We start from the raw sequence: 13542 nt of genomic DNA on the forward strand, positions 1-13542 counted from the left end.
TTGGGCTGTAAATGTATAATGGGAGTCTTTGTTAAATCGTAGTACGGCTTTAAAAATTCACTTACTCTTGTGGGAAGCTTTGGGAATGTTAAATATTATTATCGAAGTATGATACTTCAAGAATATTGTTGAGAATATTGATGGTTATAAACTGCTTAAAGTCATAATTAAATAGTTATTTAACCATTTAGTAAACATATTGTAAATTAGAAGATCTTGAAATAAAGTGTCAGGAGAATATTTCCTCTGATTGTAGAGGGGAAATCTGAAATCTTAATTCATTCTCAACAGTGTACAAAGGTAAATCAGATGAATGGGAATGCTGAGAGGAGTGTACATAACATATGGGTCCCTTGTTTCCATTGGAAACAAAGATGTAATATTGGTTGTTAAAGACCAGGCTCAGTTCACTGTGTAAGACAATTGATATGATGTTCATGTATTCATCAAGCACCCAACCAGAATGTTGTGTGCATAAATCAAATGTGCACATAAATGTCCTGTTGAAATCAAACCACTTTAAAATATATATTTTCACCTCTTGCACAGAGATCCCTGCATGGTCTTTAATCTGGTATTGTGTTTATCTCTCAAAATTAGACAAAACAATCTAATTATTTACACCAAACTATAATCAAACTATTTAAATGAATTTAAATAATTTTTAAAAAACTAGACAACCAAACCAGAAGAGTCTGAACACAAACCAGGAGAGGGAGAACACAGGTGATTGGTTGTTCCTTCAACCTTGAACCTGTGACCCCTCTGACTATTGGTGGAGAGGGAGAGGGATGTGGCAAGCCTATGATTGGCTAAAACCAGTTGAACCTCAGTTCCTTCTTTCAGGGTATCCCTGGCAACGACGGGGTAACAGGGCAGCCGGGTCTGCCTGGGAAAACTGTAAGTAAACAGACAGCAAGGGGAAGTCTCTTCCATTTCAATTCAGACACTTCAGAAAGAGGGAAAGAAATGGAAAAAATGATGCTCATTGTCAATAAATATCAATGATACTTTCTGATTCTAGAATTCATTAGCTGAATTGTCTAAATTGAAATGGATTTGACCCCAATCCATACATTAGGAGGCGGAGCTGGAGGAGAGTGCTACAGCTTTGTGATTTGGCTGATGAGAGGGGGTCTGTTGTGACTGGAGCACTCTGGCAGAAGTTCATTGACGATCTCTACAATTTCATCACAAAACTATACAGTAGGCACACTACGACTGGGTGGCAGTGCATAGTGACAAAGTATACCGTGTGTTTTTATGATATAGAGGAATGCATGGCCGCACACTTTACTTTCTGTCTTCAAATGCACTTTTTGCCTTTTGGAGAGACTTTAACCATTGATTTGTACCCCAAAAGCATGCACACACACACACACACACACACACACACACACACACACACACACACACACACACACACACACACACACACACACACACACACACACACACACACACACACACACACACACACACACACACACACACACACACACACACACACACACACACACACACACACTGCCTTAATGACACTACATTAACAATGTGTGTGTGTGTGTGTGTGTGTGTGTGTGTGTGTGTGTGTGTGTGTGTGTGTGTGTGTGTGTGTGTGTGTGTGTGTGTGTGTGTGTGTGTGTGTGTGTGTGTGTGTGTGTGTGTGTGTGTGTGTGCAGCCATTAGTTTGATTCAAAGAGCTTTGCTGTACTCTGCTGTTCAGTCTTGTTATGCTGAGTACAGTAAGAACCTGTAGAACTGCTTATGATGGAACTGCACTATGAGCTCAAGCTTCATATCACTGCCATCCATCTCAGCTCCCTGCGACACACACACACACACACACACACACACACACACACACACACACACACACACACACACACACACACACACACACACACACACACACACACACACACACACACACACACACACACACCCTCGCCAGAATAATCAATCTACACACAGTGGAAACTTGGCTTCACACACAGATCCAGGTACACACACACATTACACACAGTCCAGAAGTGCTCCAGTCCTAACGTCAGTAGACAGACAGACCAGCTGCTCTCTAGATCCATGGCCCTGCCTGCATGCTGAGTTTCAATGGATTTAAACACCTTCAACAGACTATTCAAACTATTCACTCTTAGCTTAATTATTAAAGCATGCTTAGCTTAGCCTTAGCTAAGTACAAATGTATCCTTAAAAAAAGAAAACTTTGTCAGAAACACAATTTAACAGGCAAGTTATTTGAATACATATGAATCAATAAAAATACAAATAAAATAAACAAAAGTGTAGGATATTTAAATAGGAGGATATTGAACAGACTGCTCTCTGACGGGTCCTGTTTAATGCATACAACCTTAGTCTAACAAATCTAATGGGCTGCACCATGCTAGATCAACTTAGCCCTTCTGGCTATAATAACAACTTTTTGAACAAAGATCATTGGTTTTAAATGTGTTTCAAACCAGGCTAACTCCAATTCACAGGTTATCTCGCTGTGTGAAGGGCCCCACTGTTAAAAAGTGGAAGTATTGTACTGTAAGTGGGTTTCTTGGTGTGATTGAAGTGGTACAAGTGTTTCAGGCCAACCATGTTGTAAATCTATTCATTTTAAAACTCTTAACAATAATCCGAATGAATATCTGGAATTTAATACCAACCTGCTTTGAAAGACTTGCAAAACCTTGTGATTTTTTTATGTTTTGTGTCTCCTTGGGCAAATCTTAAATTATATCCTATTCACTCTAGTTCCCTATGTGACTCTGGCCAAAAGCAGTACACTACCTGGGGAATTTAGTGCCATTTGGAACTCCTGAATGTATCGTTCATCAAATTTGCACTGTACTGCAGTTCAACACTTTGGACTGTACTGCAGTTCAACACTACTGCAGTTCAACACTTTGCACTGTACTGCAGTTCAACACTGTACTGTAGTTCAACACTTTGCGCTGTACTGTAGTTCAACACTTTGCACTGTGTTGCAGTTCAACACTGTTTGCAGTTGAACACTTTGCACTGTACTACAGGTCAACACTTTGCACTGTACTACAGTTCAACACTTTACTGCAATTCAATACTTTGCACTGTACTGCAGTTCAACACTTTACTGCAGTTCAAAACATGAACGGTACTGCAGTTCAACACTGTACTGCAGTTTAACACTTTGGACGGTACTGCAGTTTAACACTTTGGACTGTACTGCAGTTCAACACTGTACTGTAGTTCAACACTTTGGACTGTACTGCAGTTCAACACTGTACTGCAGTTCAACACTTTGGACTGTACTGCAGTTCAACACTGTACTGTAGTTCAACACTTTGGACTGTACTGCAGTTCAACACTGTACTGCAGTTCAACACTTTGGACTGTACTGCAGTTCAACACTGTACTGTAGTTCAACACTTTGGACTGTACTGCAGTTCAACACTGTACTGCAGTTCAACACTTTGGACTGTACTGCAGTTCAACACTGTACTGTAGTTCAACACTTTGGACTGTACTGCAGTTCAACACTGTACTGCAGTTCAACACTTTGCACTGTACTGCAGTTCAACACTTTGCACTGTACTACAGTTCAACACTTTACTGCAATTCAATACTTTGCACTTACTGCAGTTCAATACTTTGCACTGTACCACCGTTCAACACTTTACTGCAATTCAATACTTTGCACTTTACTGCAGTTCAATACTTTGCACTGTACTACAGGTCAACACTTTGCACTGTACTACAGTTCAACACTTTACTGCAATTCAATACTTTGCACTGTACTGCAGTTCAACACTTTACTGCAGTTCAAAACATGAACTGTACTGCAGTTCAACACTGTACTGCAGTTCAACACTTAGGGCTCTAATGCAGTTCAACACTTTGCACTGTACTGCAGTTCAACACTGTTTCCACTGTGTTGCAATTCAAACTGCACTGTACTGCAGTTCAACACTATACTGCAGTTCAACACTTTGCACTGTACTACAGTTCAACACTATACTGCAGTTCAAAACTTTAAACTGTACTGCAGTTCAACACTATACTGCAGTTCAATACTTTGCACTGTACTGCAGTTCAACACTATACTGCAGTGCAACACTTTGAACTGTATTGCAGTTCAACACTTTGCACTGTACTGCAGTTCAACACATATACTGCAGTTCAACACTGTATTGCAGTTCAACACTTTGCACTGTACTGCAGTTCAACACATATACTGCAGTTCAACACATATACTGCAGTTCAACACTGTATTGCAGTTCAATACTTTGCACTGTACTGCAGTTCAACACTGTATTGCAGTTCAACACTTTGCACTGTACTGCAGTTCAACACTGTATTGCAGTTCAACACTTTGCACTGTACTGCAGTTCAACACATATACTGCAGTTCAACACTGTTTGCACTGTGTTGCATCAATCAATGTGCAGAAATAAATTGTACGTATACGTTATAGTTGTATACCACCCCAACATTTTTACTGTAGAAGGATGAAGTTCCCCTAGACGCTGATCTAAGATCAGTTTTGCATTGGCCCCTCCTTAGTGATGAAGGTTAGGATTTGGGGAGGATAACTGATCCTAGATCGGTGCCTAAGGGCAACTTCTGCTTGCATCCTTTTACCCCCTCCCTCACTGACTATTCTCTCCCCTTCTGATCCTCCCCCCCTCTCTCTCACTGACTCTCCATTCCCCCTCTGATCCCCCCCTCTCTCACTGACTCTCCTCTACCTCTCTGATCCCCCCTCTCTCACTGACTCTCCTCTACCTCTCTGATCCCCCCCCCTCCTCTCTCACTGACTCTCCTCTACCTCTCTTCTCCCCCTCTCTCACTGACTCTCTTCTCCCCTCTGACCCCCCTCTCTCACTGACTCTCTTCTACCCCTCTGAGCCCCCTCTCTCACTGACTCTCTTCTCCCCCTCTGATCCCCCTCCCCTCTCTCACTGACTCTCCTCTCCCCCCTCCTCTCCCCTCTCTCACTGACTCTCTTCTACCCCTCTGAGCCCCCTCTCTCACTGACTCTCTTCTCCCCTCTGATCCCCCCTCTCTCACTGACTCTCCTCTCCCCCTCCTCTCCCCTCTCTCACTGACTCTCCATTCCCCCTCTGATCCCCCCTCTCTCACTGACTCTCCTCTCCCCCTCCTCTCCCCTCTCTCATTGACTCTCCTCTCCTCTCACTGACTCTCCTCTCCCCTCTCTCATTGACTCTCCTGGCCCCCTTTCTCACTGACTCTCCTCTCCCCTCCTCTCCCCTCTCTCATTGACTCTCCTCGCCCCCTTTCTCACTGACTCTCCTCTCCCCTCCTCTCCCTCTCTCATTGACTCTCCTCTCCCCTTCCTCTCCCCCTCTCTCACTGACTCTCCTCTCCCCCTCCTCTCCCCTTTCTCACTGACTCTCCTCTCCCCCTCCTCTCCCCTCTCTCATTGACTCTCCTCTCCCCCCCCCCTCTCCCCTTTCTCACTGACTCTCCTCTCCCTCCTCTCCCCTTTCTCACTGACTCTCCTCTCCCCCTCCTCTCCCCTTTCTCACTGACTCTCCTCTCCCCTCCTCTCCCTTTCTCACTGATTCTCCTCTCCCCTCCTCTCCCCTTTCTCACTGACTCTCCTCTCCCCCTCCTCTCCCCTCTCTCATTGACTCTCCTCTCTCTCCCCCTCCTCTCCCCTTTCTCACTGACTCTCCTCTCTCCCCCTCCTCTCCCCTTTCTCACTGACTCTCCTCTCCTCCCCCTCCTCTCCCCTTTCTCACTGACTCTCCTCTCCCCCTCCTCTCCCCTTTCTCACTGACTCTCCTCTCCCCCTCCTCTCCCCTCTCTCACTGACTCTCCTCTCTTCTCCCCCCTCTCCCCTCTCTCATTGACTCTCCTCGCCCCCTTTCTCACTGACTCTCCTCTCCACCTCCTCTCCCCCTCTCTCACTGACTCTGCCCCTTTCATAGCCCCCACCCCCTTCCCTCCCTCAGCATCTGAGGCTGCCTCAGGACCAGGACCCCAGTCGAAGAGAGGTAAGAGAGGAGGTAGAGAGGTGCACTCTGGAAGTTAGACACTTTTAGAGTGTTGCTCTTGGATTGATATGCATGAGCTGTACTAATGTGATAAAAAATAACTAAAATGTCTATGAACTGTGTCCATGCAGTGTACATTCAGCACACATGTCATATTATAAATTGTGTGTGTGTGTGTGTGTGTGTGTGTGTGTGTGTGTGTGTGTGTGTGTGTGTGTGTGTGTGTGTGTGTGTGTGTGTGTGTGTGTGTGTGTGTGTGTGTATGTGTGTGTGTGTGTGTGTGTGTGTGTGTGTGTGTGTGTGTGTGTGTGTGTGTGTGTGTGTGTGTGTGTGTGTGTGTGTGTGTGTCTGTGTGTGTGTCTGTGTGTGTGTCTGTGTGTGTCTGTCTCTGTGTCTGTCTGTCTGTCTGTCTGTGTGTGTGTGTGTGTCTGTGTGTGTGTGTGTGTGTGTGTGTGTGTGTGTGTGTGTGTGTGTGTGTGTGTGTGTGTGTGTGTGTCTGTGTCTGTGTGTGTGTGTGTATGTCTTCTGCTGCAGGAGGTGTGTGAGGACTGTTCCATGGGCTTGCCTGGGGTACCAGGCATGGTTGGCACCAAGGGAGAAAAAGGAGACGAGGGCAAGCCGGACATAGGCCACGCCCCTGACGGCTGTGAGAGGGTGAGAAGCAGGGGGAATGGAGCATGGGGGTGGGGGGAAGGGGGACGCGGGTGAGGTGGTTAGGGGTGTATACACTCTTGTCCTGGAAATTTAACATGATTATTCTTACCTGCTGTCAGTTCCAGTCAATTCAGGAAGTAGAGTGAAATTCCAATCCGTCGTACTCATGGCCTCTCTCTGTGTGTTGCAGTGTTTCAGAAACCAAAGACTGCAGAGCCAGGAGGCTGCACAGGCGCCTGTATGTCCACACTGTCTCTAACTTTTACATTCACACACCCACAACACACGCAACTCACACACACACACACACACACACACACACACACACACACACACACACACACACACACACACACACACACACACACACACACACACACACACACACACACACACACACACACACAACACATGCAACTCACACAAACACACCCACAACACATGCAACTCACACACACACACACACACACACACACACACACACACACACACACACACACACACACACACACACACACACACACACACACACACAACACATGCAACTCAACACATGCAACTCACACACACACACACACACACACACACACACACACACACACACACACACACACACACACACACACACACACACACACACACACACACACACACACACACCACAACACATGCAACACACACACACACACCCACAACACATGCAACTCACACACACACACACACCCACAACACACGCAACTCACACACACACCCACAACACACGCAACTCACAGACACACACTCTGAATAATTGGTTCATCCTCTCGTCTATGTAGACCACCTCTATCATCAATGGAGCTAATGGAGGCTGCTCCGGTCCAGGATCACCAGGCCACCCAGGGACACCAGGATTACCTGGAATAAGGGGGGAGACGGTAAGTGTGTGTGTGTGTGTGTGTGTGTGTGTGTGTGTGTGTGTGTGTGTGTGTGTGTGTGTGTGTGTGTGTGTGTGTGTGTGTGTGTGTGTGTGTGTGTGTGTGTGTGTGTGTGTGTGTGTGTGTGTGTGTGTGTGTGTGTGTGTGTGTAAGTGGTGAATATAGCGAGTAGCGTTGTTATGGTGTGTTGAATCTCTAACATAAAGTACCTTTCTGCCTACATTTCCCAGGGTCCTCAGGGGCAAAGGGGACAAGCTGGTGTACCAGGGAATATGGTGAGTTCTACACGAGAGATTGTAGGGCATTATAACACTTCATAAGGGTTTAGTAGAGACATTATAAGCCAGCACAACAGAGTCAAAGCATGTTGTCTGTAAGAAGAACTAGGTGTCTATCAGCTGACCATATACAATAATAGTCTGTTGTCATATAAATGCAGTGAAATGTGTTGTCTTACAGGGTAAGCCGTAGTGTACAGCACCCCTGGAGCAAATTAGGGTTCAGTGCCTTGCTCAAGGGCACATCGCTAGATTTTTCACCCTGTCGGCTCAGGTATTCACCCCAGAAACCTTTTGGCTACTGGCCCAACTCTCTTACTGCTGGGATACCTGCCGCCCAAGTAGCCAAGAGATTAGTGACACCTGGAACAACTGTATTTTGAGCCACAGTACAACATCCTATCCCAAAAAGAGCCAGAAAATGGCACTGATGCAGCTATCCAGGAAGTATCAAACACGATGGGATAGGTGAAAGCAAGGCATCATGTATATAGCTTTCACCGATCCAGTCATGTTCAGAACAGTGATTCGTGAGAGGGGGGGATCAGAGGGGGAGAGAAGAGTCAGTGAGGGAGGGGGTAAAAGGATGCAAGGTCAGAGACACATTTTCAAGTAGGATGGCTGCATTTCCACAGTGCTGGATCAGGGCCACGGTGTTTACGTGGCCTGTGTGTCTTGTAAAGCTTCATCATTGAGGGATCAAGCAGAAGGAAGGAACTTCATGTTGATACTATACACGTAATGTCATACAGCGCTCTAGTGGCGCGTCCTAGAACTACATAGTTATTGATTTCATTTAATCAAGAGTTAACTATTTCCATAAGTATCCTTTTAGCTATACTATCCTTTAGCAATAGTATCCCTTTAAATATAGTATCCCTTTAACTATACTATCCTTTAGCAATAGTATCCCTTTAACTCTAGTATCCCTTTAGCTATAGTATCCCTTTAGCTATAGTATCCCTTTAAATATAGTATCCCTTTAACTATAGTATCCCTTTAAATATAGTATCCTTTAGCAATAGTATCCCTTTAAATATAGTATCCTTTAGCAATAGTATCCCTTTAAATATAGTATCCTTTAGCAATAGTATCCCTTTAAATATAGTATCCCTTTAACTATAGTATCCCTTTAAATATAGTATCCCTTTAACTATAGTATCCTTTAGCAATAGTATCCCTTTAAATATAGTATCCCTTTAGCAATAGTATCCCTTTAAATATAGTATCCTTTAGCAATAGTATCCCTTTAACTATAGTATCCTTTAGCAATAGTATCCCTTTAAATATAGTATCCCTTTAACTATATTATCCTTAAGCAATAGTATCCCTTTAAATATAGTATCCCTTTAAATATAGTATCACTTAGCTATAGTATCCCTTTAAATATAGTATCCTTTAGCAATAATATCCCTTTAAATATAGTATCCTTTAGCAATAGTATCCCTTTAAATATAGTATCCCTTTAACTATATTATCCTTTAGCAATAGTATCCCTTTAAATATAGTATCCCTTTAACTATAGTATCCTTTAGCTATAGTATCCCTTTAAATATGGTATCCCTTTAACTATAGTATCCCTTTAAATATAGTATCCCTTTAACTATAGTATCCTTTAGCAATAGTATCCCTTTAACTATAGTATCCCTTTAGCTATAGTATCCCTTTAGCTATAGTATCCTTTAGCTATAGTATCCCTTTATATATAGTATCCCTTTAACTACAGTGTCCTTTAGCTATAGTATCCTTTAGCAATAGTATTCCTTTAAATATAGTATCCCTTTAACTATACTATCCTTTAGCAATAGTATCCCTTTAACTCTAGTATCCCTTTAGCTATAGTATCCCTTTAACTATAGTATCCCTTTAAATATAGTATCCCTTTAGCTATAGTATCCCTTTAAATATAGTATCCTTTAGCAATAGTATCCCTTTAAATATAGTATCCCTTTAGCTATAGTATCCCTTTAAATATAGTATCCCTTTAAATATAGTATCCCTTTAACTATAGTATCCCTTTAAATATAGTATCCCTTTAGCAATAGTATCCCTTTAAATATAGTATCCTTTAGCTATAGTATCCCTTTAACTATAGTATCCTTTAGCAATAATATCCCTTTAAATATAGTATCCCTTTAACTATAGTATCCTTAAGCAATAGTATCCCTTTAAATATAGTATCCCTTTAAATATAGTATCACTTAGCTATAGTATCCCTTTAAATATAGTATCCTTTAGCAATAGTATCCCTTTAAATATAGTATCCTTTAGCTATAGTATCCCTTTAACTATAGTATCCTTTAGCAATAGTATCCCTTTAACTATAGTATCCCTTTAACTATAGTATCCTTTAGCAATAGTATCCCTTTAAATATAGTATCCCTTTAACTATAGTATCCTTTAGCTATAGTATCCCTTTAAATATAGTATCCCTTTAACTATAGTATCCCTTTAAATATAGTATCCCTTTAACTATAGTATCCTTTAGCAATAGTATCCCTTTAACTATAGTATCCCTTTAGCTATAGTATCCTTTAGCTATAGTATCCCTTTATATATAGTATCCCTTTAAATATAGTATCCTTTAGCAATAGTATCCCTTTAAATATAGTATCCTTTAGCAATAGTATCCCTTTAGCAATAGTATCCTTTAGCAATAGTATCCCTTTAACTATAGTATCCCTTTAACTATAGTATCCTTTAGCAATAGTATCCTTTAGCAATAGTATCCCTTCAACTATAGTATCCCTTTAACTATAGTATCCTTTAAATATAGTATCCCTTTAACTATAGTATCCCTTTAAATATAGTATCCCTTTAACTATAGTATCCCTTTAACTATAGTATCCTTTAGCAATAGTATCCTTTAGCAATAGTATCCCTTTAACTATAGTATCCTTTAAATATAGTATCCTTTAGCAATAGTATCCCTTTAACTATAGTATCCCTTTAACTATAGTATCCTTTAGCAATAGTATCCTTTAGCAATAGTATCCCTTTAACTATAGTATCCCTTTAACTATAGTATCCTTTAGCAATAGTATCCCTTTAACTATAGTATCCTTTAGCAATAGTATCCCTTTAACTATAGTATCCCTTTAGCTATAGTATCCTTTAGCAATAGTATTCCTTTAAATATAGTATCCTTTAGCAATAGTATGCCTTTAAATATAGTATCCTTTAGCAATAGTATCCCTTTAACTATAGTATCCCTTTAACTATAGTATCCTTTAGCTATAGTATCCCTTTAACTATAGTATCCCTTTAACTATAGTATCCCTTTAGCTATAGTTTCCCTTTTACTATAGTATCCCTTTAACTATAGTATCCCTTTAACTATAGTATCCTTTAGCTATAGTATCCCTTTAACTATAGTGTTCTTTAGCTATAGTATCCTTTAGCTATAGTATCCCTTTAGCTATAGTATCCTTTAGCTATAGTATCCCTTTAGCTATAGTATCCTTTAGCTATAGTATCCCTTTAACTATAGTATCCCTTTAGCTATAGTATCCTTTGGCAATAGTATTCCTTTAAATATAGTATCCTTTAGCAATAGTATGCCTTTAAATATAGTATCCTTTAGCAATAGTATCCCTTTAACTATAGTATCCCTTTAACTATAGTATCCTTTAGCTATAGTATCCCTTTAACTATAGTGTTCTTTAGCTATAGTATCCTTTAGCTATAGTATCCCTTTAGCTATAGTATCCTTTAGCTATAGTATCCCTTTAGCTATAGTATCCTTTAGCTATAGTTTCCCTTTTACTATAGTATCCCTTTAACTATAGTATCCCTTTAACTATAGTATCCTTTAGCTATAGTATCCCTTTAACTATAGTGTTCTTTAGCTATAGTATCCTTTAGCTATAGTATCCCTTTAGCTATAGCATCCTTTAGCTATAGTATCCCTTTAGCTATAGTATCCTTTAGCTATAGTATCCCTTTAACTATAGTATCCCTTTAGCTATAGTATCCCTTTAACTATAGTGTCCTTTAGCTATAGTATCCTTTAGCTATAGTATCCCTTTAACTACAGTGTCCTTTAGCTATAGTATCCTTTAGCTATAGTATCCTTTAGCTGTAGTATCCCTTTAACTATAGTATCCCCTTAACTATAGTATCCCTTTAACTATAGTATCCCTTTAACTATAGTATCCCTTTAGCTATAGTATCCCTTTAACTATAGTATCCCTTAACTATAGTATCCCTTTAACTATAGTATCCCTTTAGCTATAGTATCCCTTTAGCTATAGTATCCCTTTAACTATAGTATCCCCTTAACTATAGTATCCCTTTAACTATAGTATCCCTTTAGCTATAGTATCCCTTTAACTATAGTATCCCCTTAACTATAGTATCCCTTTAACTATAGTATCCCTTTAACTATAGTATCCCTTTAGCTATAGTATCCCTTTAACTATAGTATCCCCTTAACTATAGTATCCCTTTAGCTATAGTATCCCTTTAGCTATAGTATCCCTTTAGCTATAGTTTCCCTTTAGCTATAGTATCATTTAGCTATAGTATCCCTTTAGCTATAGTATCCCTTTAGCTATAGTTTCCCTTTAGCTATAGTATCATTTAACTATAGTATCCCCTTAACTATAGTATCCCTTTAACTATAGTATCCCTTTAACTATAGTATCCCTTTAGCTATAGTATCCCTTTAACTATAGTATCCCCTTAACTATAGTATCCCTTTAGCTATAGTATCCCTTTAGCTATAGTATCCCTTTAGCTATAGTTTCCCTTTAGCTATAGTATCATTTAGCTATAGTATCCCCTTAGCTATAGTGTCCAAAGGAAATCAAATACAATTTATTGGTCACATACACATATTTATCAGATGTTATTGTGGGTGTAGTGAAATGCTTGTTTTCCTAGCTCCAACAGTGCAGGAGTATCAAACAATTCACAACAATACACACAAATCACAAAGTAAAAGAATGTCGGAGTTGCCTTTTTGTTTAAATATGTTTTTTATTTCACCTTTATTTAACCGGGTAGGCTAGTTGAGAACAAGTTATCATTTACAACTGCGACCTGGCAGTGTGAGCATAGCCGTGTGAGCAGACAACACAGAGTTACACATGGAGTAAACAATTAACAGGAAGAAAAAAAAGGGGAGTCTATATACAATGTGTGCAAAAGGCATGAGGAGGTAGGCGAATAATTACAATATTGCAGATTAACACTGGAGTGATAAATGATCAGATGGTCATGTACAGGTAGAGATATTGGTGTGGGAAAGAGCAGAAAAGTAAATAAATAAAAACAGTATGGGGATGAGGTAGGTAAAAATGGGTGGTCAGCTGCAGAGATCGGTTAGCTGCTCAGATAGCAGATGTTTGAAGTTGGTGAGGGAGATAAAAGTCTCCAACTTCAGCGATTTTTGCAATTCGTTCCAGTCACAGGCAGCAGAGAACTGGAACGAAAGGCGGCTAAATGAGGTGTTGGCTTTAGGGATGATCAGTGAGATACACCTGCTGGAGCGCGTGCTACGGATGGTGTTGCCATCGTGACCAGTGAACTGAGATACGGCGGAGCTTTACCTAGCATGGACTTGTAGATGACCTGGAGCAGGTGGGTCTGGCAACGAATATGTAGCGAGGGCCAGCCGACTAGAGCGTACAAGTCGCAGTGGTGGGTGGTATAATGTGCTTTAGTGACAAAACGGATGGCACT

At 40.9% G+C, this 13542-nt stretch overlaps 1 protein-coding gene across 3 annotated transcripts in view; it reads left to right on the forward strand.

Moving 5' to 3' along the window:
• Positions 1-13542, forward strand: part of LOC124043195 (collagen alpha-1(XVI) chain-like) — a 171340-nt gene that overhangs the window by 130966 nt on the left and 26832 nt on the right. For 2 of the 3 annotated variants that reach the window (XM_046361490.1, XM_046361491.1), the window contains exons 42-47: positions 847-900; positions 5946-6011; positions 6546-6665; positions 6856-6903; positions 7481-7579; positions 7810-7854. In XM_046361490.1, the coding sequence (XP_046217446.1) occupies positions 847-900; positions 5946-6011; positions 6546-6665; positions 6856-6903; positions 7481-7579; positions 7810-7854 (432 nt within the window). The remainder of the gene's footprint in view (positions 1-846; positions 901-5945; positions 6012-6545; positions 6666-6855; positions 6904-7480; positions 7580-7809; positions 7855-13542) is intronic. The other variant, XM_046361493.1, reaches the window with a different exon arrangement.

This window comes from Oncorhynchus gorbuscha, linkage group LG09 (assembly GCF_021184085.1).
Source record: "Oncorhynchus gorbuscha isolate QuinsamMale2020 ecotype Even-year linkage group LG09, OgorEven_v1.0, whole genome shotgun sequence".
In the NCBI taxonomy this organism is placed as follows: Eukaryota; Metazoa; Chordata; class Actinopteri; order Salmoniformes; family Salmonidae; genus Oncorhynchus; species Oncorhynchus gorbuscha.